The sequence below is a fragment of the Falco punctatus genome (genome assembly GCF_963210335.1).
Source record: "Falco punctatus genome assembly, chromosome: 11".
NCBI classification, from domain to species: Eukaryota; Metazoa; Chordata; class Aves; order Falconiformes; family Falconidae; genus Falco; species Falco punctatus.
The window spans coordinates 34,845,615-34,873,149 of NC_137591.1; the positions used below are offsets into that span (position 1 = coordinate 34,845,615).

The 27,535-nt window shown below is 39.1% G+C and overlaps 1 protein-coding gene across 12 annotated transcripts in view; it reads left to right on the forward strand.

The window, feature by feature from the left end:
• Positions 1-27,535, forward strand: part of PTPRC (protein tyrosine phosphatase receptor type C) — a 66,099-nt gene that overhangs the window by 23,945 nt on the left and 14,619 nt on the right. For 2 of the 12 annotated variants that reach the window (XM_080406482.1, XM_080406483.1), the window contains 12 exons: positions 13,174-13,200; positions 13,646-13,780; positions 14,553-14,639; positions 16,015-16,047; positions 16,838-17,047; positions 17,686-17,787; positions 18,654-18,800; positions 20,167-20,292; positions 21,739-21,897; positions 24,038-24,237; positions 26,542-26,602; positions 27,338-27,446. In XM_080406482.1, the coding sequence (XP_080262608.1) occupies positions 13,174-13,200; positions 13,646-13,780; positions 14,553-14,639; positions 16,015-16,047; positions 16,838-17,047; positions 17,686-17,787; positions 18,654-18,800; positions 20,167-20,292; positions 21,739-21,897; positions 24,038-24,237; positions 26,542-26,602; positions 27,338-27,446 (1,396 nt within the window). Of the gene's footprint in view, positions 1-11,521; positions 11,618-12,729; positions 12,826-13,173; positions 13,201-13,645; positions 13,781-14,552; positions 14,640-16,014; positions 16,048-16,837; positions 17,048-17,685; positions 17,788-18,653; positions 18,801-20,166; positions 20,293-21,738; positions 21,898-24,037; positions 24,238-26,541; positions 26,603-27,337; positions 27,447-27,535 lie in introns of all 12 variants that reach the window. The other 10 variants (XM_080406475.1, XM_080406481.1, XM_080406480.1 and 7 more) reach the window with 10 other exon arrangements.

The following is a 27,535-nucleotide window of genomic DNA, read 5'->3' on the forward strand; positions in this document are numbered from 1 at the left end:
AAGGGGATTGAGAAATCACTTTCACTCAAAGTTTTTATTGAATTCAGGAGGAGCTGTGCATGCTCAGCTCCCTTCTGAAATCTCTTCATTGTTGCTTCTGGCATGACATGAAGTACAGGTCTGTTCTCAACAGAGCTGGCTCAGCTTCCCTGAAGGGGCAGATCCCAGGTTTTGCAATCCAGATTTTGAGACAGTGAGAGGCTTTTGCATGTGTGCGCGCAGCATTCTGGGGAGCTTGGGTTCTAGGAGTTTCTCTCTCTGCAGCCCTTAGACTGTTCCTGTTTATGCAATCAGGCGGATGTGAGCATATATTTTTTTTTAATAGCACTTTCAGATCCCTTTTGTGCAAACTTCATAATTTTTATTGAATTTCTAATCGCAATATGCCAGTTTAGTAGGATAGTGCCATTATCTGCACTTTGCATGGGGTGTTGCAGAGGCATAGGGATGGAGGGTACGTCTGACCACTCACACAGCAGTAAAATGTGGAATCCCTGGATAGGACTTGGGGTCCCAACTTTCCTCATACTGGCTGAGTACAAGATGGATTTCAGGTTATATGTCAAATATAGGAAATTTTCATTAATTTAAATACTGGTAATTTCTGCTTTTCAATAAAAAAAAAAATAATGATTCCATATTAGTTTAGATAGCAAATAGATATAAATAATTCTTAACAGGCAGTTTTTCTATAATATATTGATATGCTTCACTGAATGGATTACTTTTCAAATTATTTTTGCATGAATAGTGGTGGTAGAATCTGACCCTTATATGATGCTTCCTGCCAACATTTTGTGTGTATATTTGACTGTGTTTTAAATTCTACACTAAGAAGTATACAGCTGGTTTGGCTGTTGATCAGTAAATACTGTTTGTCACAATATTTTATGAACAACGAAAATGTTATTCTGTAGCATATTTGATGAATGATATTCAATTCTCATCATTTCTGGCCTGAATGTCTTAGAGGGGAAAAAAACCAGAAGCCAGGATAGTAACCAAGTAAAATCACTCTCCCTTGAAAGACAGAGTTTGCTGGCCCCGGAGGGGGAAAGAGCTGCCCAGCAGGCAGGGTTGGTACGGAACTGTTCTCCACCGAGCCGGGTGCGTTTTTTCTCTCTGTACTCTCTATCCTTTTAAGAAACAGAAGCTAGATGTCTATCAGCCAGTGCTGGTTAGGATCTTCTCTTCAGGCTGGAAGAAATCTGGGTCATAGGAGATGACTGAGACTAGCAGGATAGTTTAGAGCATTGCTGCTCGGAGATGGGAGGCTGGGACTTTGGCTCATGCAGCACGGGGACTGCTGACGGCCCTGTTAAGCTCAGAGCAAGAAGTTGTAGAAATACTAATGACAGATTGCTGGAAAATGGAATTTTCTATCTTTATTCTGATTTGTGCCTTTCTGCTGGAGTTAAGGATTTTGCAGAGGCTGGGACCATGCAGGCAGAGTAACTGAGCACAGTAAAACCCAGTGCTGCACACTGGAGGTACAGAGCGCTGCCATGTGCCTTACTCTGCTGGAGTAAAGCAGCTAGGTTTTTTCAGGCCTGAACAGCACACTCATCAGAGAATTCAATTAAACAACTGTGTTGTTTTTGTGAGCAGATAAAGTCAGATCCTCACTGACTCCACTGTGCTCGTCTGAACCGTGGGATGTGTTCTCACCAAAGACAGAAGGTGACACCTCCCCACCTCCAGCCTTGGGCTCTGTAACAGAGATGCTTTAGTAGCAGCAAACGCCATTGCAGTCCTCAAAGCACCATTCCTGTGAGCCACTTGGCATCTCCTGCATGTGTGAGAAATTTTGTATTCAGGGCGCTACCTGAAATGTGTGATTTTTGCAGCAATACTGAATTAATGGGAGCTTTACCTTGGTGACGGGAAGAACTATCCTGTGGGAACAGTGCAGCTACCACCTGTGCGTTTACCTGTGTCACTGAACCAGAGGTATTCTCTGACTGCAACCTTGGAAAGACGTGTAGGGCTGTGGGCTGTCCCCAGCTCCTACTGCCAAGGGTCTTGATAGCCAGGTGCTGTCAGACTGTCAGAGCAGCCCCCAGGAACACGCCCTTGCAGCACTGTTGGGTGCTGCTCTGGTGGACTGGTGCTCTGTGGTTCATCACACTCTGGTCTTGCTGGCATGGGGCTGTGTGCCACCACTGAGCCCTGCTTGCCCTGCTCTCAGCCCTTGGCCAAGGTGAAGCCATGGCACTCCTGTGGTATCTTTATATGTACTTCTCATTAAAAAAAACCTGCAATGCATAAAAAATCAAAGAATTGGTTTGTTAGGGGCTAACCGTTTGTGATGACAAGTGGATTTGTGAATTTACATGGTACTAGATTGCTTATTTGTAGCATAGACATTTTCTAGGAATTTGTGAATGCCTGTCTCAAGTTTTGTGGGTGGTTTGTTTTTTTGTTTGTTTAATCTTAATATTCCTTTTGGAACACTGGAAATGTTCCTTTCCTTTTCTCCATATTGTCTGACTGAAACCTTTCCAGGCATAAGTTGTCTTCTACAGCCTGCATAGAACATCACACCAAGCAGTTATGGTTGGGATTGAGGAATACTGATTTTTTTTCTGCATTATAAATATAATTAAATTAAGAGGAAGCAGCTTCATTTTGAAAATCAGGCTTCCATCTCAAACTCTTTACTGGCTTAGAATACAACATACATCTAAAGTTAAAAAAAATGAAAAAAATGAAAAAAATGAAAGAAAATGTTATGGTCTCTTTTCAGAGCCTATGCATTTTCTTTCCACTTTTGACTGTACTTTGATCCTATTTTTTTAGGAAAGCGAAGTATGTGCAAATCCAGGTCATGTCAGTTGGAGACGCAGAAGTTCAGAGCACCTGAATTTCAACTATTTACCTCTGTCATCTGCACTCCTCCCTCAGCTCCCCCACACCAGTTAGCTGGTTTTGGTTGGGTCTTTAACATAGCAATGGATCAGAGAAAAATATTACTACAAAAAGGAAAAGCTCATAGACAGATGTAATTTCTTGAAAGAAATGTTTGTTTCTTTTTAAAAATCACTGGGTGCATCTTTTTGAAAATCACTGATTAGAGTCCCCACTGACATAATGCTCCCAGTAGGTACAGAGCTGTTGATCTAAGGACTTCATGCTAATAGATCTCTACCAAACAGAAGATATTTCAGATTTCAGCAGGCTTTATATTATCAGTGGCTATAATGCTGCTATTCATACAGTACTAGAATTTTTATGGTTTGATATTTGAGCTGATTAAAGATAGTTTAGAGAAGTATTTCCAAGCTGGTTTTGTTTGCAGAGCACAGGACCCATTTTCTATTGCTGACAAAATTCTGTAAAAAATAATGTGCCATCAAGAAGAGATCTGCAAAACCAGGTAATACTTTTATTTTGAAGGAACTCAGACGTAGATAGAGAAGCAAGTCAGATATTTAAGTAACGCATGGTCCAATGGTTGCCCCTACCTCACACCAATAGTCAGTCAGTTCTCAGCCCCAGCCTCCTTTTCTGGTCAAAACTCTTGAGAACTGAACTGCCTTCAGCTGTGCTCCACAGCTCCCCAGGAGTGACAGAGTGGGCAACTGCAAAAACATGAGGGATTGAGAGGACAATGTAATAGTTGTGTCTGCTTTCCTCCTTTTGCTTGCTGTAAACAGTATGGATTCAGCAAATCCAGAACCAACCTGTCGGTATCATCAAGCAGAGAAGTATGGTGTTAAGTGTTTCTTTCTGCTCATGGTAGATGTGGGAAAGGAAGATCAAGGAAGGTACAGCACGGCTAGAAAAGTCATAACTAAATTTAGGGACTGGCCCTTGATAACAGACAAGTTTAGCAAGGTGTCAACATGAGTCTGGCTCTTGACTTTAGACATGCACGAATGCTGAAAATATACAGAAAACAAAGCAAACAGGAGTCTTTCTTTTGCACATAGCACAAAATTGCCAAGCAAATACCGGCAGATCTTCCATTCCTCGTGTATAGGCATTTATCAAGGACTGTGGAGAGTAGCCAGCATTTCACAGTTGAAGTCATTGTTACATCGGGTTTTGATACTCTCTCCTCTTGCAGACAATTCAAATGGTAACAAGTACTCCCTGCAAAGCAGCCTGGACACTATCCCAAAGATTGCCACCCCCCACTCTCACATTAATGAACCTGTACAACTAAAAATAATTACAAATGCAAATTTGGTGAAGAGGAATTTAATAGGGAAATTTCATGATTGCACTAGAGAAGTTGTGGTTTAGCACTGAGATAGGTCTGATTGCTTGAGCATGTGGGTGCTATGGTAACTCAGTTTCACCATTTGGAAGCACTTAAGCTCTAAACCACAGTATGCTGCACCCTCTTCCTTTTGAGTAGGGTTCTGTAGAAGAAAAACAGAAGTAAACAGCATGAGAGAAACCACAGAGCAGCAAAGGTGTCGTTAGCTGCAGTTGTACAAGTGGGTTACTGCAGTTAAAGTCCTATGAAGACTGAGGATGTCATTTCAAGTGCAGTGCAATTGGTTGAAATGCCTTCCTTCTGCCTGCTACATACACCGTATTCCTGGATATTTATTTTAAGTTTGCTAGAACCGTCTATGTGGCAAAAAGTATTTAAATTGCTGCTTTCAGTTTTTGTTCTACTTTGGGTTTATGGTTGTAAGAAATCCCACATATCATTGGTAACAATTGTTGTTTCTATTACATGAATATTTCTTGAGGGAAATTTCTGTTTCTCTCTGTGGTTCTTTTTTTTTCTGGAAAAATGAAACTCAAATTTATTTTGTGTAATCAGAAAATTCTTTTTTTTTTTAAATGGTCAGAAATATTTGATTTCATTTTAGATCAGTTGAGGAAAAAGTATTATTTCAGTATTTTTATTGTGCTTTTCTTCTTGTCCTTTCCTTAGAATAGGCTCTGTATGTTAGCAGAAGCTATCTTGGTATTCATTTTGTTTTAAATAATGACTGTTGACAAACTTTGATGTTTGTGCTTCCTTCTGTTTCCTGAGCCTGCAACATTGTATTCCTCCTTGTATCTGCCAGCTATAAGTTCTTCTTAATTCCATCTCTTTCTTCTAACTGCTGCCCTTGTACTTAATTGCTGGTTAATTTGAATTTTTTACCTTCTTCAATACTGTCAATGCAGCTTAATGCTTATACTTGACTCTGAAATTAAGAAGGAGAGAGGCAACTCACATCCTGGAAGCTGGACAGCAAGGAGAGGGTCATAGGTGTTAGGAACCATGAGCAAGCATTAATTTCAAAGGTTAATTTTCATTAAAAGAATAATGGCACCTCCTATTATATTTAGCTGCAGTGCAGGCCTGCACTTATTCCTGGGGTGCAGTTTGCAGGAAGCCTGCGCCTTCCACAGCGGAGTGCACGTCTGAGGACTGGAGATGTCCCAGGAATAAAAAAGCCTTTGGCTCCCCAGGTGTATACTTTAACTAAAGATTAAAGGTGGTGGGACAGAGTGACAGGCTCAGGCTCTTACACAACGATCGCAGTGTGTTAAGGAGCCACTATGGGAGCCAATCATTAATTAACTTGTGTAAAAAGAAATCTTTTGAGAAATTCAAGTGGAAACTGTTCTAATTATCACTTTGGAGAGTCAGAATGGATGTTACATCCTGATTCAAAAGGAAACAATGGGCATTTCTCAATCAAAAAGTTTTAGGATTTCTGTTACATTAAAATTTACAGTTTCAACTTGTAATCCCTAATTTCCAGTGAAAATAAATATTCTAAATATTGCCTGTGGGAATAGATATTTTAATATTTACTTACCTTTGATTGTCAGCTACAGTAAATGTATAGCATGCCTATGATTACTGTAAGGCTGTGAAGATTTTGCCAATTAGGTTATGAATTACTTTGAAGTGATTTTGTAGCTGCATCTTCAATGACCATAAGCATAGGAGGTTTTTTTTAGGACCCTCTGAAATGTCCCAGCTACCAGAGAAGTTTCTACATGTTAAACTCAAAGAGTTGACTCAAAACATGCAAAATTTCACATATTTTTAATGTGAATTTATATGGCATTATTTTAATCAATTAAAAAAACCCAAACAAACAGTTTGTACAGAAACTGGGAACAGTTTTTTGTTGTTTTTTTTTTTTTTTCTTCCCCAGAGCTAGTGATAAAGAATAAAGTGTAATTCTGCAGTCTGTGATTATGAAAGCACTTCAGCACACATGATCCTACCTATAAAATTTGAGGGGTCCTCTGTGGTATAGAATTACTGAGATGTTTAAGTGTTTGCTAGCCTATTCATAGATCTGCCCAGAATTATTTATAAAGAAGCAATGGATGCCTTTATTTCGTGTTTGCAGCAAAAAGAAGCAGTAACATCTCTGGCCCTGATGCTCGTTTACTTTAAGGTCCCTTTAGCTGGTTCTGGCAGCACAAGGGAGCCTTAAAGTAGGTGTGAATTACATCCTATCCCACTTGAAGTTTAAAAATAAATCAAAGAAGGGCGGCTGGCAGCATTTTGTAAGGCTCCTTGCCTTACTCACCCTTCACCTCCCACCAGGAACTGTTCTTTTTTTTGCAATTTAGTATTGGCTTGTGGTGGAGCTGACTAATGTCTGTGCTGTTTGCTTGAAGACCCCCTCAAAGAGTTTTACTCCATCTGAGCAAGCAGACCACATCCTGTTGCTTTTGGTGCAGAGGTGAAGAGCCCTAACCTCGCTGAAGCAGTGCTGTTCGGCTGTAAAAAGAGGGAAGACAGAATCTGGACCTACACTAGCTGCTTTGTGTAATGTGGGGGTTGCTGGGGTCTGTCCAATATGCTGAAGGATGGAGAGATCCTGGGAAAAGAGCAGCAGCTCTGGAGAATCACTAAGCATTTTTCCTGGCAGAAACCCCTGTCTGCCAATGGTTTTGCAGACACGAGGCTGAGAGGAAGGATCGCTTCCTCTGCTCCCTCCCCAGGCCTGGCAAAGACACACAGAGTGCAGCTGGATGTTCAGAGACAGCTGGTATGGCATCACCCTAGATAAAACACCAAATGCACTATTAGCAGAAAGACATCCTCCTTTCCAGGCTTCTCTATGCTGCGTGCATCAAGGAATGCAACACTGCAGCGCTCCTGTGCTCAGCGGGGACAGCCTGAGCTGCTGGCGTGCAAGTGCCAGCCCTGGCCCAGCTCCGCAGGAAATACAGAACTGGGTCTATTTTACCCACTGTGCAACTTAAACAGCACAACTGAGCTAAAAGGCACATTTCTTGTCGTCAGCTAATGTATTTTTTCCTGTATAAACATGATAGTGCTTTTAGGCTCTTAACGCAGATTCAACAGTATGGATAAGCTGGAGCTCCCTTTAGTAACACATGTGCACAGGAACCGTGTGCTGGTACCTCCTTCTGCTCGAGAAGATCAGGCTCTGGACTTCTTTGGGACACAGTATTCTAGTTCTGAGTTGTCTTCTGTTGAGTCATTTGGTCCTGCCAAGAGGAAAACTTTTCCACTTTATTCTGTCTTTCCCGAAGGACAGCAGTGAGCTGTAACTTCTTACGCAGGTGCAAGCACAGCTCACTGCAGTGAGCGCCATCACTACTGCATCGGCGACAGAGCAGCTCCCGTACCTCCAATGTGACCCATACAGCCTGCTGCTCTCAGGCTTTGAAGCGTTTGGCTCTTCTGTGACCTGGTTTCTTTCACAGTTTTTGCGTTTGCTGTTCTTGATGAACATTGAAAGGGTTCTTCAAAATACGGTAGTCCTGTGTTTCACTCCCAGAGCCTGAGTGTCTTTGAGCTTTCAGGAGCTCACCCATTTCAAGTGTATTACGTCGACAGCCTGTCATTCCCTCTCAAACCTTTTTTCCAGGCAGCAGCTGCACTGTCTGCCAGCTGGTAGCCAGAGAGCAAAGGGAACAGTGGTGATTAGCCGGGCTCCCGCCTGCCCGTGGGGTGTGCTGGCTGGACCTTTTTGTAGGGCACCCGACTAAGGCCGGATCTGCTCAAGCGTTACTGATGGGTTGCAAATCTTTTGGGTAAGTCAGCAGGAACCAACTGGTGGCCAAATCAAGAGAAGGGAAAGGGAAGCTTAGAAAAGTTCCTTCAGTAGTAGGAACTTTTTGTATACTTCAATCCTTCTGCTTGGGCTATCTGAGCCTATCATACACATACTATCTTAAAAATGTCTTATCACTGGATGTAATTTAAGATTTGAGAAAAGGTTTGGGATAGTTCCTGTTTAAACCCAGAGCAACTTGCTTAGTTTTGTAATCTTCAGGCTTTCATACTGCATGGCATGTTTTCTGGGGGCTGGACATCCCTATTAAATGTTAATGATACTAGATTTCAGCTCTCAAAATTCCAGAGTTATCTTTTAGAGTATAAACATGAGCAGTGAGCAGACAGTTTTGACTTTGAGGTTAACTTTGGTAACCCAAGGTTAGCTGAGACATAATTGTTACCTGTGGGATGTATTGGGAAAAGTAAATTAAGTGCACCAATATGCCTATTAATATTGGAGTAACACAGTCGGGTGTGTTGGGATCCTCTGTTCCCCTTCCATTTATATGGGGCAATGTATCTGCTTTGCTGTTTGGGAGGGGTTTGTAGTGTTCTAGTGCCACCTATTGAATTCTTCTCAACTGCATCCTGTTCCATTGCTGTAATAAATCATAAAATAAAATAGAATCATAGAAGAGCAGGAGACCTTTAAAATGCTTAGAAGGACATAAAACTGCCATGAAATTCTGTAAAAACTCCAGTACTTATTTGGAGGGAAAAAAGGGCAAGCCTGGGAAAAAACCTCCTGTTTTAAGAAGTGATCTACTCTTGACGCTGGTCTGAGTAGGGCAGTTGGACTAGACGAACTCTTGAGGTCACTTCCAACCTCGAGTTCTATGATTGTGTGTAACATTTAGCATCTGTCACCGTGAGTGAGGTAATAAACCTCATGCTGTATTTAAGCTAGTAGCATTATTCCTAACTTTGCAAGAAAGAAGATGGGGAAAATGACTTTCACAGGAATCTTAAGGGAGTGAGTGAGGCAACGAGAAATTGAACACTGTGAGAGTCTTTTGCTTGTATCTTCCTTCATTTGGAAGAGGGAATCTTGAAGTATATATTTTTGTCTCCATCATGTTTGAATTAGAGATCAGTAAATAGCTTGAAAATTATTTCTACATGTTTCATTAATCTCTGATCAGAGTTTCATTTAGGACTTTCTCTGCAATTCCTTTTATTCTTCTCTTGGAAACAGTTGTTTAAGTGAAGGATGATCTGTATAGATGCTCACAGAAAGTTAATTTTTGACTTAAGGTATGTTTAATGAGCTGAACCAAAGTAAGATTTGTGAAGGAGGGGGAATAATTGATTCTTCAGTTCATAAGCCAGTTGAAGAAAGAAAAATCATGTTATGGAACTTAGAGTGACCAGCTTTCAAACTTTGAGTTTAAAAAAACGTGAAGATGCATGTAAAGTTGATTGCTCGTGGCAAATATGAATTAATATACATGTTAGATTTTACAAGGTTCCTTGGCAGTCTAATGTATACAGTTAGATTAGACAATTGCTGTCAATAAATGTTCCAGTCCTTACTGTTAATTGCAGATGCTGGAGATACATCGATAATTCAAAAAATTGTCTGCATTTTTCTTCTTGTCTGTAACATCTCTCAGGTTGGGAAGCTTCATCTGCCAATTCTGTAGCTCTAGAAAAGTAAATGTGGTTCTGTGTTTCAGGATATATAGACTAGAGCTGTTAACATTGTGGCTTCTAAGCCATTTATTCAGTTATTAAGTTATTCAGACTGTTGTCAGTCTACTACATTTTTTACAGATTATATTTTTACAATTAAGAAGAGTTTTATTTTGACAGTTTCATATGATTTCAGAAAAACTATAGGCAGGCCCTTATCCTCACCTCATGGACAAGATTTTAGGCAACATCTCTCCCTACTTCTATAATGAATGAAGTAGGTAGCTCTGCATTACTAATTTTAGCTGAACTTCATTTTAGTTTCATTGATACTTTTTCTTTAAAATACCAGACTATTGGCTTTTTCCAAATTTTAATTTGTAGAAAGAGATCTTGAATAATGTACAGTCCACAACAAATTCAACTGTTCACTATAAAAGTATTTACAAGATTTTAGTTTTTGTTTACATTCATTTTTATATTATGGCTTATACACATTTCATGACAATTCTGAGCATAAAGAAATTGCTCACTCTCCACAGGTGACTGTCATCACTGGTTGTGTTTTATTAATGGTTATTGTTGGTCGTCTGAACTGTCTGTACGGGGTGCAGAATCCATGGTGGCTATTGAGCAGCCAACATGTGCTGCTGCTTGTTGGGTCGATAAGGAGAAAATCCTGGAGTCCCAGGAGATCTGCCCGTGTTGAGCTTCTGTGTCAGAGGTGAGATATGTGGGTTTGATGCTGGTACATGAACAGGGCAATAGAACACGTATCCTTCGTAAGTATTGCAGTTTTTCACATAAACCTGGATTTTTGCTTTAAAGTTTGAAGGAGTTTATTTTCAAAAGTGTAGAGCTACAACAGTTGTGAAGTACCACATAGGGAAGATGAAATAACAGAGAAATTATAAACAGTAAAGCAGTATCTGAAAAACACAAATGGCAAAGAACCCCAACAAAACAAAACAACCCCAAAATTCAGGAAAGTAGTAGAAAAAGGGAGAGAAAGGAAGACCCAGATGGGCAGATGACAATTTGTGGACAGTCACAGCAAGGAGTTCCTGACCAAGTGGGTTTGTTCCTTGCTGAAAGCATATCGGGCTGTTAGAGAGAGATGTCTTGAGGGAATAGGCATACTTTTGGGATGATTTCAGGATTCTCATGTCAGAATGGAAGCTTCTAATCCTCAAAATGAGTAAAGAATATAGCGATGAGGACAAACTTATGGTTCCAGCCATTGCCATCTATTTTTTGTCTCTAGCAACAGAAATTTTACATTACATAAACACAAAATGTTTTGGGTCAGGATTTCAAAGCAGAGTGTAAGAGTGAGGCTTGTTTTATAGTTCTGAAAAGTTCCTAGCTCCCAGCTCAAGTCAAGAGTTATTTTGTAACCTGAAGATAAGAGTTATTTGGAGAGATTCTTAAACATCAGCAAGATGGTCCAGGAAGGGTGCTGCCATTTATAAATTAATATTAGAGAAAGTAAATGACTTTCAGGAACGCTGAGGCTTGGCTTTGCAGCCCTTGTGTAGCGAGAATTATAGACAGATAGGATTTTTCGTGACAACAGAATTAGTGGTGATGTCTCTTCTTAGCAATAAAATTGGTCTTCGTTCAGGAAAACGTCACCTTCTATTTGTTGATACTACTTCTATACACTGCTCTGTGATGATGCAAAAGAATTTGAGGGTTTTAGCTTTTGGTATTGCAAAATACATTGATAAACATGAAAAATTTTAAGTATCCCCCAGTCAAATATGTTCTGAAAAGCATGGCTCACAGAAAGCCATACAAACCATTTCCCTTTGTCTACTCTAGATGAACTTCTCACCTTCATGCATTGCTCACTGATGATATCTTTTCCCTACTGTGCAGGAGGAGATGAAAATCTGGCAACTGCCAGCTCTCCCTCCCCTGTGTCACTTTCACCTGCACGCTCCACATCACTCTCACCTCCAGGCACTGCTGAAGGTAATGGTGAATTCAGGACCACCATATTGCTTCTTTTCTGTTTTAGCTGAACTGGCATCTACTTCTATCATACATTGGTTAACCACATCACTCTTAAAGCCATCTGGTGATGTGTGTTGACTGAGGTCAATTATATTCTAACAACATTTGTTACTGGGATGAGGACATATTTAGTTTTTTATTTTAATTAAATCAAAGGTGTGGATTTAAAACGTGTTTTTCGAAGAAAGCAATCAGAATTCAAGCTATAACAGGCTGCTGTTTTGAGTTCATGTTTTCCTTATGGACACCCCTTCCTCCTGAGCTCTTAGGTGAGAGTTTGATGCTGAGCTGTCACAGTGGCACTTTCCTGCAATTCATGCAGAGCTCCTCAGGCACCATAGCAGGATCTGATGACTGTGGGAAGAGGGATGTTCCTGGGTCAACAACATGAAACAAAATCACCTCAATCCGTCTGGGCTTTTTGCAAGTTGCACACCAATTCACCTCTTTCAGCTGTGTTTTCAAATACCTGAAGTCAGTGCATCTCTGACACCTTGCTAAAGGATGATCAAATCTCTTTGCCACAAAGGCATCCCAATCAAATCAGTGGGAATTTGGAATTAGTGGTCTTGCAGACCTAACTGCAAGCCAGGCTCTTGCAATAAAGCCAAGTGTATGTGTTGCACAGCCTGGGTAGGAATCGGAGAGCAACGTGAATGTGTTCTTTTTTGCCAGAGGCAGAAATATAATTCATCATTATCAAAGAATCATCATAGAATGGTTTGTGGGTTGGAAGGGACCTTAAAGATCATCTAGTTCCAACTCCCCTGCCATGAGCAGGGACACCTTCCACTAGACCAGGTTGTTCAAAGCCCCATCCAGCCTGGCCCTGAACACTTGCAGGGATGGGGCATCTGCAGCTGCTCTGGGCAACTTGTTCCAGTGTCTCACCACCCTCACAGTAAAGAATTTCTTCCTAATATTTTATATAAATCTACCCTCTTTTAGTTGAAAACCATTACCGCTTGTTCTATTGCTAAAAAATTCAGAGCAGCTGTTAGCCTTTCTGTTTGCAACGAGTTTCTCACTTTCATGCATTGCTCACCTGGTATTTTTTCCCCACTGTGCAGCAGGAGATGAAAATCTGGCAAACACCAGCTCTCCCTCCCTTATGTCACCTCCACCTGCACACTCCACATCACTCTCACCTGCAGACACCGCTGAAGGTAACAGTGAATTCAGGACCACAGCGTTGCTGCTCATCTGTTTCAGTGAACTGGCAGCACCACAGCCCTCCTGGTGCTGTCTCATCCCTCAGGCTGCACAGCATAGACTCCTGGCTCAAGGAAAAATTATTTTTAATGTGGACACTATCAGTCCACATATCATGTATGGGGGTCTGATTGTTGCTACATGCCACTAAATATGACTTCAGAATGTGTAATTCCCCGGGGAAAGCTCCACGGATGGTTAAGGGGAAGGAATGTTTCTGTCTATATTTTTGGCATATATGCTTGTGTTTAATTCCTTGAAGTTTAACTTACACTTTCTCTTTCTCTCTCTCTCTTTCTAAGGAGTTGAGTCAGCAACGACTACACCTGGTAAGCAACTTTTAATTTACATTACGGACCTGCATTGATTTTTTTTCTGATCATTTCTTCTCTCCTTTTCCTGTGTGCCATTATCTCACAGAGTGTGTATTGCCTTTTCATTCAGCCCAATGAAATGAAATACACTGTCTTAAGAGGCAGGAGTATCGGACAAATCTGGTTTTGAGTCATGAATTTGAGTATATTTTAAACCACAACATTTAAAAAAGAGGTACAGTCAGTGCCAAAAAAGATTATACTTACTGGATGTTCAGCTGACCCCTGTTGGACCCCCCCGGCACCTGGAGTGTTTGGTGTGCCTTTGCTGACTAAGGAGCTCACAGTGCCCCAGTACGAGAGCACCCCAGCCCAGTCCTGTGGTGTGTGCAGCTTTGTGTCCTTCCTTGACCAGGTAGCCTCCGAAGCGTTAACGAAACTGCTGTACCTCTCGCTACAGGTGTCTTTCCTGCAGACAGCACATACTTCTCCACGCATGCAGGCTCTGTCCCTGCCACGGGACTCAGCAACCCAGCACGCACCACTGCTGCCCTCACCACACGCGCTTCCATTGCCTTCGAGAATGCTTCATCAGGTTTGCCATCTTCCTTTAGACACCACTTGCTGCTCTCTGAACTGTAGGGGAAAGCTCAGCAGTTCAGCCTCAGGGTAGCTTTTCCCAGCTTATGGTTCATCAAATAGAAAAGGTATCTGCATTTGGTGTAGTGACAATACCAGAATTATTTCCAGAATCTGGTATCTGATGGCTAAGTCTTGTAGACATCACAATAGTATCAAAATTCCAGCTGCTGTCAACAATGCTGTTGCCAAAGCAAGAGCAGTAGGAATGGATCTAAAAGAGAATACAGAAACCTGTCAGTGGTTTATAAGCAGGGAGAGAAATACTAAGATACAGTAAGTAATACAGTAAGCAAGGTATGTGATCTGGCCAGCGCACACTACTGGATGTTTTTTTCTGAAAAAGCACAAGCACTGTTCATTACTGCATTTTACTATAAGACTGTAGAAAAATGTTTAAGTTTTTCCCAGTTGACAATTATTAATGCCATTTTTATGTTGACTTCATCCTGGATTATGCCTAACTAACGACCAAACCTTTGTCCTCGTACATTGCAAAATTCCTTACTACGTGGTTTACTTCCCCAAAATTTGTTTTCTAGCCAAATACTCATTTTCTGGTTTATTGGGTATGTTAACATGATTTTTATTTCAGCACTCTTCTCTAAATTACAAAAAGCCCAGAAGAAAATAAAATAATGCAATAGTGTAAGACATTTCTGATGACACAGCCATATGAAATAATGAATTTTACTTTTAATGCTGATATGTTGTTTATTTCCTTACAGATGATTACAATTCAACATCTTTGCACAGCACCATCTCACCAGTCAGCATGCCAGCAAACACTGGGATCATCCCCACTCACACAATAGGTGACAAACTTGCACACAGTTATCGCAATTATGATGCTGCAAGCACAGAAAATGTGTTAGAATGAGGGAATTTGTTCTGAATTTCTCTTATCAAACTTAGGCATACAAATTAGGCATACAACTGCATTAAACTTAAGGGTTTTTTTTAGGAATCTTATTAATACTTTATGAGTGATATTAAAGATACCAGATTTGCTACTTGTCAAGCAAGTGAAAAATAGAAATTATTTCCACACAGTGCCATAGTAAGCAGGGGAAGTCTGTCAACTACTGTGTCAGTACTCCTTTTGATATTCACAGAAATTTGCCCAAGCAGCAAAACAGTATGAATACATCCAAGACCTGTGTGCTTCTCTGTTTTCCGGTGGCTCACCTTTTGTTTCACTTTGCATTAACATTTTCTTGGGATCTAATGTTGCAAATGTTTACGCGTATTATTATTGCAATTGGGCTGTAAGGAATTACTCGGGTCAGTAAAATATATGTGTGTGCTTGGGCAAAGTACATCTAGGAGTTGGACTCTTACTGTCTTTGTGACTGCCCTTCAAGCAGCTGTAAGCTGCTGTCAGTTCTTTAACAAGCTGAGTTTAGCTTTTACTTGTGGGTCGTCTGCCCCTAACCGTCTTGGTAACTCTCCCCTGGCCCTTCTCAGTTTACCCTCTCAAGAGCACTACTCAGCCAGATGACTCCCAGTCTGGAAGGATGCAAATCTAGGGCCTGTCTTCTATGAAAAAAAATAAATATCAGTCTCTTTTGGTAATACTTATACTATAGTATATTTTAAGCAATTGTTTTCAGGATGAAGTTCTTTACTCAAGCTTCCATACAGATTTTCTAAAAACCAACTCTTAATTTCTTTTGCACATTTCAGTGTAAAAATAGTTGTAAAATGATTTGTACTGTTGCATAAATCTCTTTCCAAAGGTAAGAGTAACTGTGCAAAAAGTAGGTAAATTTCGTTTCTTTAGTGACATTAGATACTGTTCAGTTAGCCTTTCCACGGCCTATGTATCCTGGGAAATTGCTACAGCTTATCATACTGCTATGAGAATGTGTGATTTTGGAATACTCTTGTGTAACTTTTTATGCAGAAATGTTATTAATAAGCAGTTTGATTTGTAGTCAGTGATGTCATTGGAAAATGATGAAAGACACATGATCCCTAAAATAAATAGTTTAAAAATGAGGTTATGTGTAGTGGATGTTTTCTTCCCTTTTCAAATATGAGTGGAACACTAATACAATTACTTGTATTGAATTTAATGAATTAAGAGTCTTGGCCAGTATCAGCCACCCTCCTCCAATGCTCTGTGAAAAACAAAAGCCAAATCTGCTGAGCTGCATCTTCATTTTGTTTTGTATTCTTTTCTTGTAGAGCCTCCCATAGTGACAACTGAAGAACCTTGTGGTAAGAACCAAACCCTTTCCTATTCCACAGTGCTGACATTTGACCAAATCAGTAAACTCAAATACAGAAAATTAATAAGGAAAACTGACCAGTTAGCATCTCAGGTTATTTTATAAACTGTCTTCCAGTTCTGGATGAGTAGGAATAAAGTTATAAACATTTGTGGTCTTCTCATCTTCATTTACAGTTCTGTTAAATTGCCTTGCACTATGCTGTTGATATCATGGCTGCAGAAGAGATCTGCCTTCCTTCCACTAGGCACTCTCTAATTTTTCCCCATCATGCTGATAATCACATGCTGCAAACCGCAATTCATAACTAAAGTAAAACTAAAGTTTATGCATTGGTTTATCTCTCTTCAGAATTAGAGACCTCTCCTTTCTAATTGTCAGGACAAACTATAGCCATTATTTACTAGATGGTTGTGAAATGCTTTGAATAAGAAAATTTGAAATCTCTGTTCAAGCAAATGATTCAATGTGACAAAACAAAGTATTCCATTTTGAAATAACATTTGAAATTAAAGCAAATCTGGTTCTGGAATTCTCATCTTTTTAATTCTTTAGCTTTCCTACATAGAGAATTATTTTAAAGGGTGTTTTCCTAAGGGAATTTTCTGTTTTGACTGAACAACTGTTTAAAGTAAAAAATAAAAATAAAGAATATGGAGCAGTTAATTTTGCTGCATTTTTTGATTCTTAAAACATATATGGCACTAGGGGTGCGATAAAACATTTAATGGGTCTTAAAATTTGGCATAAAATCATTGTTTGCTCTTTTTTTATTTTAGATATGAAGTACATTATAACACGTGTAGAAGATGACAAGAACATGGCTAAAGTTACACTGAAAAATCTCAGAAAAAACAGCGAATATGTTATTTTGGGGTATAAGAACTTTCGTGTGGATTCCAGTACTTATACAGTAAAACTTCAGAGATGCATGAGATATACAGTTAGAGTTAAAAATTGTGCAGACGAATATCTTATTGTTCCACCTGGTAGGTATAGAAGGGTAGAAGGGTTTTAGTAGTTCCTTTCCCTCTCCCCTCTCCACTCTCCTTTTCTTTCCCTTTTTTCTCTTTCCCTTTTCTCTTTTCCTTTTCTACATACAGCAATTTATCTTTCCTGGATTACTTAGTCTGTCTATTGTCTTTTTTCAAAGACTCAGAAGATTTTCATACTTTGTGCTTGGTTTGCAAGATATTTTGAAGCTGCATCTTAAAACCTCTCAGTATTTTCTTAAAGGAGGGTGTAAAAAAATATAATTTTCTTGTTGTAAAGGAGAAAAGGGAAGTTTAACTAAATTAGCAATATACAGCATGGTTAGCAATAGCAAGACCAGCCAGCACTTGAAAGCTACTATTTATACTGGACATTTTGTTCACTAAAGAGATTGTTGGATTAAAAGTTTTATTTATTATTTTAATACCAGCAGCGTCTTTAGGTTTGTAAAAAAAGCTTTGTAGGCTTTTTCAATTTTTACTTTCCATCCCTTCTTAAATTCTTTGTATGTTATTCTGTGCCAATTGTATCTTCATATTGTAGAACAAGTCCACAAATGTAAAATAAAAAAATTGCTGTTTAAAGAATCAATATAGCCAATGTCACAGTCACATATAGTATTAAACCTTTTCAGAGAGCAGCAATAATGCTTTCAAAGTTGAGAATGAAACCAGCACATCTGCAAAGTTATGTCGGGAAATCTCTGCCTGTGCTAATGTGACTGTTAGCTGCAAAGGTAAGACACCTCTAAGGTATTTTAAAAAGTTTTTTTAAATTTATTTCTTTATTTTAAAAAGCAATGTTGATCTTGTCTTTTAATGAGAGACTGGCAGATTTAAATTAATTGTACAAGTTTGAGGGAAAGGCTGCTCAGAATTTCTGGGATCACCAGGCTGGGGACTACAGTCCCCAGGCACTGCAGGTCTGGGGAAAGTTCAAACCCAGAGAGCTCATGAGCTTACCAGCTTCACAAACTGCAGACTTCTGGAGATTTTGAGGTTCCGCTTGATGGTCTGAAGGGGAGCTGAGAGACTGGGAATCCTGCAGTCTGTGGGTCTGCTGTGAGCTGATCCCTTGCAGACTACCGGGCAGCTGGCTTTGCAGGCTCCTGGATGGTGAGAGTCCAGGTTTGCTGCCCTTTGAGCCGGCCAGCCTGAAGATCTGCTTGCTGAAAGGCGCCTAGTCTGGTGGGGAAGATATGGATTCTGGATGTCCTTATGTGTCCCAGAAAAAATGTTTGATAAATGCTTGGGGCTGGGGATTGCATGTTTTAGGGAGCTGAAGAGTTAAGAAGCCACACCAGGGTTCTGCCAGACTCCCATGAAATGTTTTGATTTTGGTGGGAAAACTGTTTTCTTAGAAAGTCAAATCATATGAGCTTTACTGATGAAAATTAAAGATCTATGCAAAATAAGTTAGTATAAAACAACTTAAACCCTAGTGTTTGGATTACATTGAATGCTTTTCTGTTTGGAATACTATCCATGATAGTTTGTTACAAATTTTATTAAATAAATATGGTAGAGAAAATCCTAGTTAAAATGGTACCATGTACTTTTGGAATTGTGAAAAATATTGATAAAGCTCTTTTTTTGTCTACAGGTTTATCAGACATTATAGAACTAAATCAAAATTGTACAGAGCTGGATGGTTTATTACCCAACCATCAGTACAGCTGCAATGGTACCATACAACTTTTTGGAAAGAATGTTGCCAGCCAAACCTTCAACATAACAACAGATTATGGTGGTAAGTGTAATGCTTATTTTTCCTTTATGTTTCACTTCTTTCTGGAAACCGCTACTATGAATCCCACGATCTCTGTTTCCTGGGGTTGAACATACATTTTGAGCAGCATGCCCAGCTACTCTCAGGTTCTTGTCCAGCTCTTCCCGCCTTGTCTCCTGCCCTTGTGGTTGTTCTTTGGCTGCAGGCACAGTCTGCCTTTCCCTCTCCAGCCTCAGTCCCAGTCTTCCAGTCTGATGCCTTCCTCTCCTTCTCTCAGAGATGGTGATTTTTTTTTTTGAGGGTGAGAACATAGCCAAATGTAAGGAACTGTGAATGAAAAAAAAAAACAAAACCAGACCTAAAAGTGCAGGCTTTGTCAAAAACAAATGCTAAGTTCTTGATTTGAAAAATATGTGATAGCATAATTGCAAATAATGTCTCCAGATAAAATGATGTGTTCTTCCAAAGCATCATCCTTGGAAGTAGCTTAGGTTTTTTTTCTGAAGTAAAAAGGAAATCAACCTAGATCAAGTAACCTGCAAATAAAAATGCAGGTCAGACATTTAAAGTTTGGTTTTTTTTAAATTATAAAGAAATCAAACCAATATATAACATTTGGAAATGTTGGACAATTTTAGTAATATAGGGTATTGATGTATTCACCTTGTCCTGAATTAATTTAATTTTTGAAATTGCTCTAATATGATGTCCTGGTTTCAGGTGGGACGGAGTTAAGTTCTTAGGACCTAGTGGAGCCTGTGCTGTGGCTTTGATGTGATTTGATGTGAGACTTTTCAGCTCCTCAGGCCTGAGGCCAAACCAGGGGGGCCTGGGGGGGCACAAGGAACCGGGGAGGGGACACAGCCAGGCCAGCTGACCAGACCAGAGGCATTCCATACATTCCATACCATGGGACATGCTGGTCAGGGGGGTGGTGAGCAGTTGAGTTGTGCGCTGTGTGTTCCTTTCTTCCTTTCCCTCTGGATTTTATTCTTTCCCTCCTGCTTTTTATTATAACTGTTATTGTCATTGTTGTTATTATTGTTCTTTCATTTTTATTATATTTCAATTATTAAATTGTTCTTATCTCAACCCTCAAGTTTTATATTCCTTTCCAACTCCCCTCCCCGTCCCTCTGGAGTGAGCAAGTGGCTGTGTGGTACTTAATTACCAGCCGGGATTAAACCACGACAGGTGCTTTTACATATACTCAGTTTATACTTATGTGTAATTTCTTTGAACAAAAGAAACTAAGAAAAATATTACATTGGTATATTGCTTTAGTATCCAATGAAATTTCATTTAATTAAAGTAGGTAAAAAGAGGAATATTTTGCATTTTCTTTCAAACATTTACTACTCTCCCCATTATTTTTCTTTTACAACAGCTCCAGAAGCACCAGAGAACCTTACAGTAGTTTGTGATGCCAGAAGTGCAACAGTTACATGGAAGAAACCTAGTGACACTTCAAAGGGTCCTATACATGGCTATATTGTGATATGCAATGATGTAGGTAAGTATATACTCCTTCAGTATTGAGTGATTCATTGCATGTTTTAATATTTACAGACCGCCAAGTATGGTGCATTGTCAAACCATATTGGAATCTCTTCAAATTGTGCATACAATAATTTTTTTTTTTTTTTTTGGGGGGTGGTGGTGGTGGTGTACAAATGTTCAGATTTCTTTCCTTGGAGGTTGTTCCAGTTGAACCATGTGGTTATTCAGTTTAGCATTTCAGGACACAATTCTGTCACCCTTCAGTTCTCATGCTTCTTGTATTAAGTTATGACAAGATCATCAGTTGCCTGATCAGTTTGTAGCATGGTGTGCTCTCGTCTGAAGAAATGCTACTGTAGCTGGTTAATATATTCTCTGAGAAGACAGGGACCTACCTTCTGAGTATGTAAAATTCAGGGGTCCTAAGTATGGCAGTGAGAATATACATGTTTAGACAGATAATGCCAGGTGGTTGTCTTCTACTAAATGGTGACTCCTTTCAGATGTTTTAGGCCACCTTACATTTAGGTGGGTATGTTTGTATCCATTATACTGGGACTATGTTTTCCAAGTGTGTGATCTTTTCTTCTAAACAAGGACTTGAAAATGATGTTTTGAAAATGAATAGCCTAATACATGATTCTAAGGCATTTATGTCAGCTTTAAGCTACTCCTGGGTTAATTAATCCTTTCTGTTCACATACTGCACGTTCTGTAAACCTGGACTGCCACGGTAACCGAAGGCTGTCATGCTCCTGTGCCCCCCATATGCAAATCATCTCCCATTCTCCATGCCCCACATTTGACCCCTGCTAAGAAGGGTGGCAGCCCCATGCACCAGCTTCTGTGGCTGGTCTGGTTTGGCCAGCGTAGGAGGCTGCGTTTGTGTGCCAGGGTGCGGGGAGGTGATGTCTGGGGCAGCCCAAAGGCAGCACAGAGCAGCCGTTGCTCTCCAGTTCCCCAGACCAAAGCCCCCCCCCAGCTGCAGTGTGGGCAATAGCTTCGCTCATGTTGCTTCTGGTGCAGTTCCTTTCTGTCCTGCTTGCCCTTACCAAAAGCGCACATCTCTCTCTCTCATCGTGCCAGAATAGAGTTGCCCAGTGCTCGGTGCCTTTTAACATCTGCCTCCTAACCCTTTCCCAGGCTGAACACAGAAGAAAGTGTCAGCCTCTCTTTTTCTGTTAGTTTTCAATTACAGCTATGTAAATGACATCCTGAGAAAGTAAAAACCAAAACAGAACAAACCCTCAACTTTCTATCTTTTTGATTGGGGAATATATTTCTTTCTCTTCCTGAGCCTTCACTTAGCCTTAGTAAGGAAGACAAACCAAATAAGTATAAGATAATCAAAACAGATGGTGGCTTCAGGTAGCTCTGATGAAGTGTAAAACTTACTGTGCTCCTAATATCAATGTCATTAATTTCATTAATTAATTTTATTTTTCATTTTTTCTTAAAGAGAAAGAACTTGACAACATGACTAACTTTATTTGCCAAAAATTAGAACCTTATAGCTTAGGTTCTGTATCTGTGACTCCATATACAAACAGCAAATACAGTAATAATGGAAGAATTATGGGAAAACCTGGAAGATGTAGCTTTAGAACAAAATCAGCAGGTAAGTCTCCTGTTTGCTAACTGTTATGCTGATACTAATGCAGGGAATATGTACCTTCTATTGTACTTCATTGTATTTCATACATGTTATTACTATTAGCCAAGAAACTGATTAACGTTAAAATAATTTTATTGACATTCATATCATTTGTGTTTCTTTTTTCATTACTTAATGTTAATCTATTTGTAATTATGCATTTCATGTTAGTATTCTTGTTATATATACTAGATTTTCTTTTAAAAAATCTGCATTAATTTGAAATTCTTGATAAAATTTTAGGAAGCATTATGTCTCAATCTAAAAAAAAAGATTCAAATTAAACAAAAAGAATGAAAAACTTTCATTTTTTTTGTTTGTGGCATGAAAGCTACAAGGATGTGCAGAATGTGCTGTCTGTTCTGTTGTTGCCTGTTTGCTCAAAGCAGACCTGCATTATCCAGCCTGCACCGACAGTGATGCCTGTACCAGGTTTTGGGCAGTTCGGGTATGCCCGTACACAGTCGGCTTCTAAGATTCCACATTAGGTTAAAGCCAAATGTATGCAACCTGTGTGCTGTCAGAAAGGTCTCTGCACCTTTTTGGGGCTGTACTTTCAAAAGCTTACCCTCCTGGTCCCGGTGTTTTGTTTGCCACACGTGTTCAATTAATAGAACTAGAAGAAAAGCTGACCCCCTCCCCCCAAAACTACCACACTGCAGATATTTTCCTGATAGAGACAGATACTGAAAAAGTCTTTTAGACAGCCCTAATTTGAGCATAATCATTTCTCTCTATGATAATCTATTTTGAGCATGTTATATTTTGTAGCCCCCACTTTCTGAGGACCACTCATATTTTAATAACTTAGGTGTAGATTCCAGTCCACAATATAAATTTATAGCTCTGGAAAACAACATTGGTTCCCTAATTTTTTGAGGAAAATAGCAAGTTGCTTGTCTTCATGAATTAATGGTATTTATTAAACCCTCTCCAACTGTTACAAGAGTAGATAACATGATCAAGAACATAATGGAAGAGTTTTATGGCTTCTTGAGCAAGAGACTGTATCAGTAGAGCACAACTCCTTAGAAGGAGAGAACACCCTACATTTTATAAGACGTTTTCTCATCTTCAACAAACACATTGCTCCCGGAAATATTCACTCTCTCCTTGTCACAGCTCTCTCAGTAATATGCTGAATAGGAATCTAACAAATCTGTCATGTGGATAAAAATGAGCAGATATGTTATAACCACACAGCCAAGCCAAATATCCTGCCACTCCCCACGCGGGACATTCGATCTGCTCATAAAGCCTCACACATCTTAGCTCTTCATCAGAAGGAAAAAGCAACTGCCTTTTTTTTTTGTGTGTGTGTGTGTTTTTTTTTGTTTGGTTGGGTTTTTTTTTTTGTTTGTTTGGGGTTTTTTTGTTTTTTTTTTTAATATGCTAGCTTGCAAATGGAAGTGATTTTGAGGAATATTTCCACGGTGGTGTTCTACTGAAATGTGGCTAATGGAGCTGCCTTATGCAGAAGTTTATTTACTTGATGAAAGGTTTTATAAGCTCTCAATGAGAGGTCCCTTGGGCTGTACCCCCAGTCTGAAACCCATTTTCTACAAGGTACAAAATTAGAGTTGGAAAATACAGATTAGATTTAACAGATTCCTTGTCATTAAAAAGGTAAAAGTTAGGCCAGCTTTAAGGTAATGTGAGACTTTAAGCAAAAGGATGCTATTCCAAATACTAAAATATAATAGTAACTCCTGGTAGAAAATTTCATTTACAGAAGTTTTGAGACATAGACTCACACAGAATACTGTTTGTTCCCGTCTTGTCTGTTGTCCCATGTTCCTCAAATGAGAAACTCATGTCAGTAGCAACAGACTTGCCATCATATTATCTTTGCAGCCTGACTGTCAGAAAAGCTCTGAATATCCCAGCCTTTTCAGTTCCACTTCACAACTTTTCCATTCAGATAAGCCTATGGTTAACTCAAAATTGATTTTATTTATCTGGTTAAATTGGGACTGAAATGTTTAAGGAAGAAAATGAAATTGTTAAGCGTGAAGATAACAAATAGACATGAAGACATACAGCTGTTGAAATGTTTGGTTTGAAATCATGAGAATAGAACCAGTAACGCTTCTTTTGTGAACAGAACCAGAGCAAGTGACTGATGTGAATGCAACATTGACAGCTGATAATGCTGTCCAAATAAAGTGCAAAAGTCAACAAGTGTATGGAGAAAAAAAAATATTTGAATTAACTTGGGAAAATGATGGAACAAAAGACAGAAGTGACAATCATTGTGATTTTAAAAAAGAAAATCTCATGTATTTGACAAACTATACATTTACGGTAAGTAAGCTTATTAAATTCAATACATAAAATATTGCTGTATTTTCATTGTTTAATCATATTATACTTGATTTTAGGAAAAAAGGCAAATATGGTGGCAGAGGAGTTAATCTATGGATCTGTAGGCCACAGATGTAAAGAAGTAGCTGTTACTTCGGAAATAAAATGCTATGTGTCCAGCCTATTGATCAATCCCTTATGTGCTATTCCACATAGGTTCTGGCAACATGAGAAATACAAGCTCAATGGATTGTGTGTACATTGGACAGAGAGAAATTTGGGTTTTCTCTAAGTTTTAAAACAGTTTCTGAAGTATAACCAATATTTTAGTGTTTCAAACAATTTCATTAAATGAATATGTGACTGTCATTTTAATCAGAGAATAAATACGGGATTTAAATCTTGATATAATTGCTCAGAAAAAAATAACTTGTTCAGAATTTTTTGATGTGAAGATTTTTGATGCTTCAGGGACTAGTTAGTGTAGAGCAGTTCAGATCCTTTCTCATTTCCTTACATCAGCCTGTTACAAGCCTGTCCTTGTTTCCTTACAAAATATATCATCCTTTCTTTACAAGCTTCCCTCTCCTGAAGGCCTCCTGCTATTTTCTCTTCTTTCAGGCATTTCACCCTTTTGGCATTTGTTGCTTGTAAAGCCAATGGTTTTGCCTGATCCCCTTAATGTGGCCAGTAGGAATATTTTTTATATTCTGATAGCTCCTCTCAGTAAAGTTTAGGTAAGTAAGTAACCAGTAGGAATGATGGAGTTTTCTTACTTTTAGGAACCATTTTCATTCCTTTCCCACAATCTTTTCCTCTCTTGTATGTGTCTTCTGAGGAAATGCAGTACAACTTGCGTTGTACTAGGTGTTGGCCCAAGATCACAAATTCTACTCAGAAAGGTTTATATTTGGAAAATAAAGGTGCAGTCCTGTAGGAACCGAAAATGCTTGCCACACAGAAGAAACTGGCATCTGCTTGGCTTTAAGCCCTGGCTTCTGCTTCAAACTTATTTTGCCCAGTTCTTACTGGAAAAACAGAGAAAGCCTTATGGACTTAACTAGTAATGAAAGAATTCTGGGTCAAGTTACAGAAGGCTGCAGAGAAAAACAGATCACCTGTGAGAGCTGGCGGATGTCACAACTCCTTTCCGTGTGCACACTGAATTGTTTAGAGAGTACCCAGGCACCTACCCAACATACTTTGTTGGTTTAGTGATGTTTTGGCCCCAACTGCTGCACTAGGTTTCTGGCTTTTGCTATTTGAGAAGCTTCTTCCTTGTTTTCTCTGCCACCTCTGCTGCTCCTCTGGGTGGTACCACCTGCCGTTGCTTTCTTTCCAGCTGCAGGATTCAGAAACCACCAACCCCCTGAACACATCGTCCTTTTAGAGCAGAGGGAGGGAGCTGGGGCACAGCCCTTTGAGCCTTCAGGAGAGGTGTCCCTTAAGAGGAAGGCAGGCTCAGGAAGAACTTGGTCTGCAGTCAGCAATGGTGCTGGAAGTCCTTCTTCTCCCCTTTTGGAGGATTTGCAGCTGGACAATATTACTATTAAAATAGCTATTTTTCAGTCGTGTTAATATTATCCACTGTTTAGCATTAAGTCTTTAATTTAATGATAAGATTGATTTTGCTTCATCAGAAAAGTGAAATATTTGACGTACAAACTTCAAGCTGACTATTGGATCTGACAGGAATTTCGATTAAGGATCGGATAAATGTAAAATGTACTTAGAAGTATAAACACATCTAAACAAAGTCAGTATTTTAATACCAGTTAAAGTATCCAAAATTTAATGTTGCAAGAAAGCATCTTTCAAAAATATTTATTTTGGCTCCTATAATTTAAACTTCTATGAATTACTTCCCATATAGGAACTTGTATTAAAAATATCCAATTCAGTTGGCTATTTGTATATTTACTGTTGAAGGAAATAAAATAATGATGGTTTATTATGTATTGCATGGTTATTTTTCAGAGTTGAGAGATTTTATTTTGATAAGAGATAAATTTGATTTTTTCTTGAGATAGGTCTGATTTTGTAAAATGTCTTCTATTTCACTAAATTTTTTTTCCAGTCATCTGCATATTTTTGGATCTAGATCTTGCTGTAACTTCAGCAGAAACCTGAGCTGCACTATAAATGGCTATAAAAAGATAAACAGCAGATCCTGCCGTCAGTGAGGTTGATCTGTTGAAAATAGATGGATGTATTTAGAATATCCATTGTGTTTTGCTTTATAAAAATTTTTATGCAGAAAATTTTACTTGTTATATCTTCTCTATTCTCACCCACTGCATGCAGATCTTGGTGTTTAACGGAGAACATAGAGGGCAGCCAGTAAAGAAGAGTATAAAAACCAGATGTAAGTAAAGATATACAGCACTTTTACTTATTGACTTCAGCATAGCATAGAGTAATAGTGTAAACTGTGACTTCCACTACAATTGCTCCTAACTAAAAATCCAAACTGCCTTTTATAGTAAATAGTTGATCTGCATTTGAACAAAACAATATCCTCATGCAGCATTAATGTAACAGATCGTGTTGACAAGTCATTGACTGTAATTCAGAATTATTACACAGCTGTGGTTTCTTCAGGAAACATTTGAATGCAACTAGAAATTCATGCCTCCAAATTAAAGTGTTCACTTTAGGAGTGTTTCCCTGTGTTCAGAGCCTGCATTTCAGGAACTGAACATCTGTGACTTGTCTGGGGTTCCAGCTCCCAGATGAGGAGCAGCTGAGAGCTCCGCTCAGGTGTACCACTCACACAGAGCGGGAGGCAGGTGCGGTAATGCCGAACGAATGAGTGAGTTGTAGCATTGTGACAATGGACGTGGAGAGTTTAAGTGACAGTTTTACTAATGAAGAAATGAAGTTCCTTCCTTTTCTGTGAGCTTAAAAGTTTGGCACTTTGGAATAACAAACTTAGACTAAAATCTGAAAACTATTTAATTATTTTTTTCACAAAAAAGTCAGTGTGTCTTGATTCTAGGAAATATACAGATCTTTTAAAAAAAGGAAAAAAATGTAATTTTGAAATTCCATTAATTATGCTTTCAAGAAATAATAAATATATTCTTTTTTCTGTTGCTAGATAATTCTAGAGCCCTGATTATATTCTTAGCATTCTTGATTGTTCTGACATCAATTGCTTTACTACTGGTTCTGTACAAAATCTATGAACTTCACAAGAAAAAGCTTAGGTAAGCTTCATGTTTCATGTAAAGCAGGTGGGTGGGGAGAGGAGGCTTTCTGTTTTTCCACAAGATTTCCCGATGGGTAAAGCAAAAAT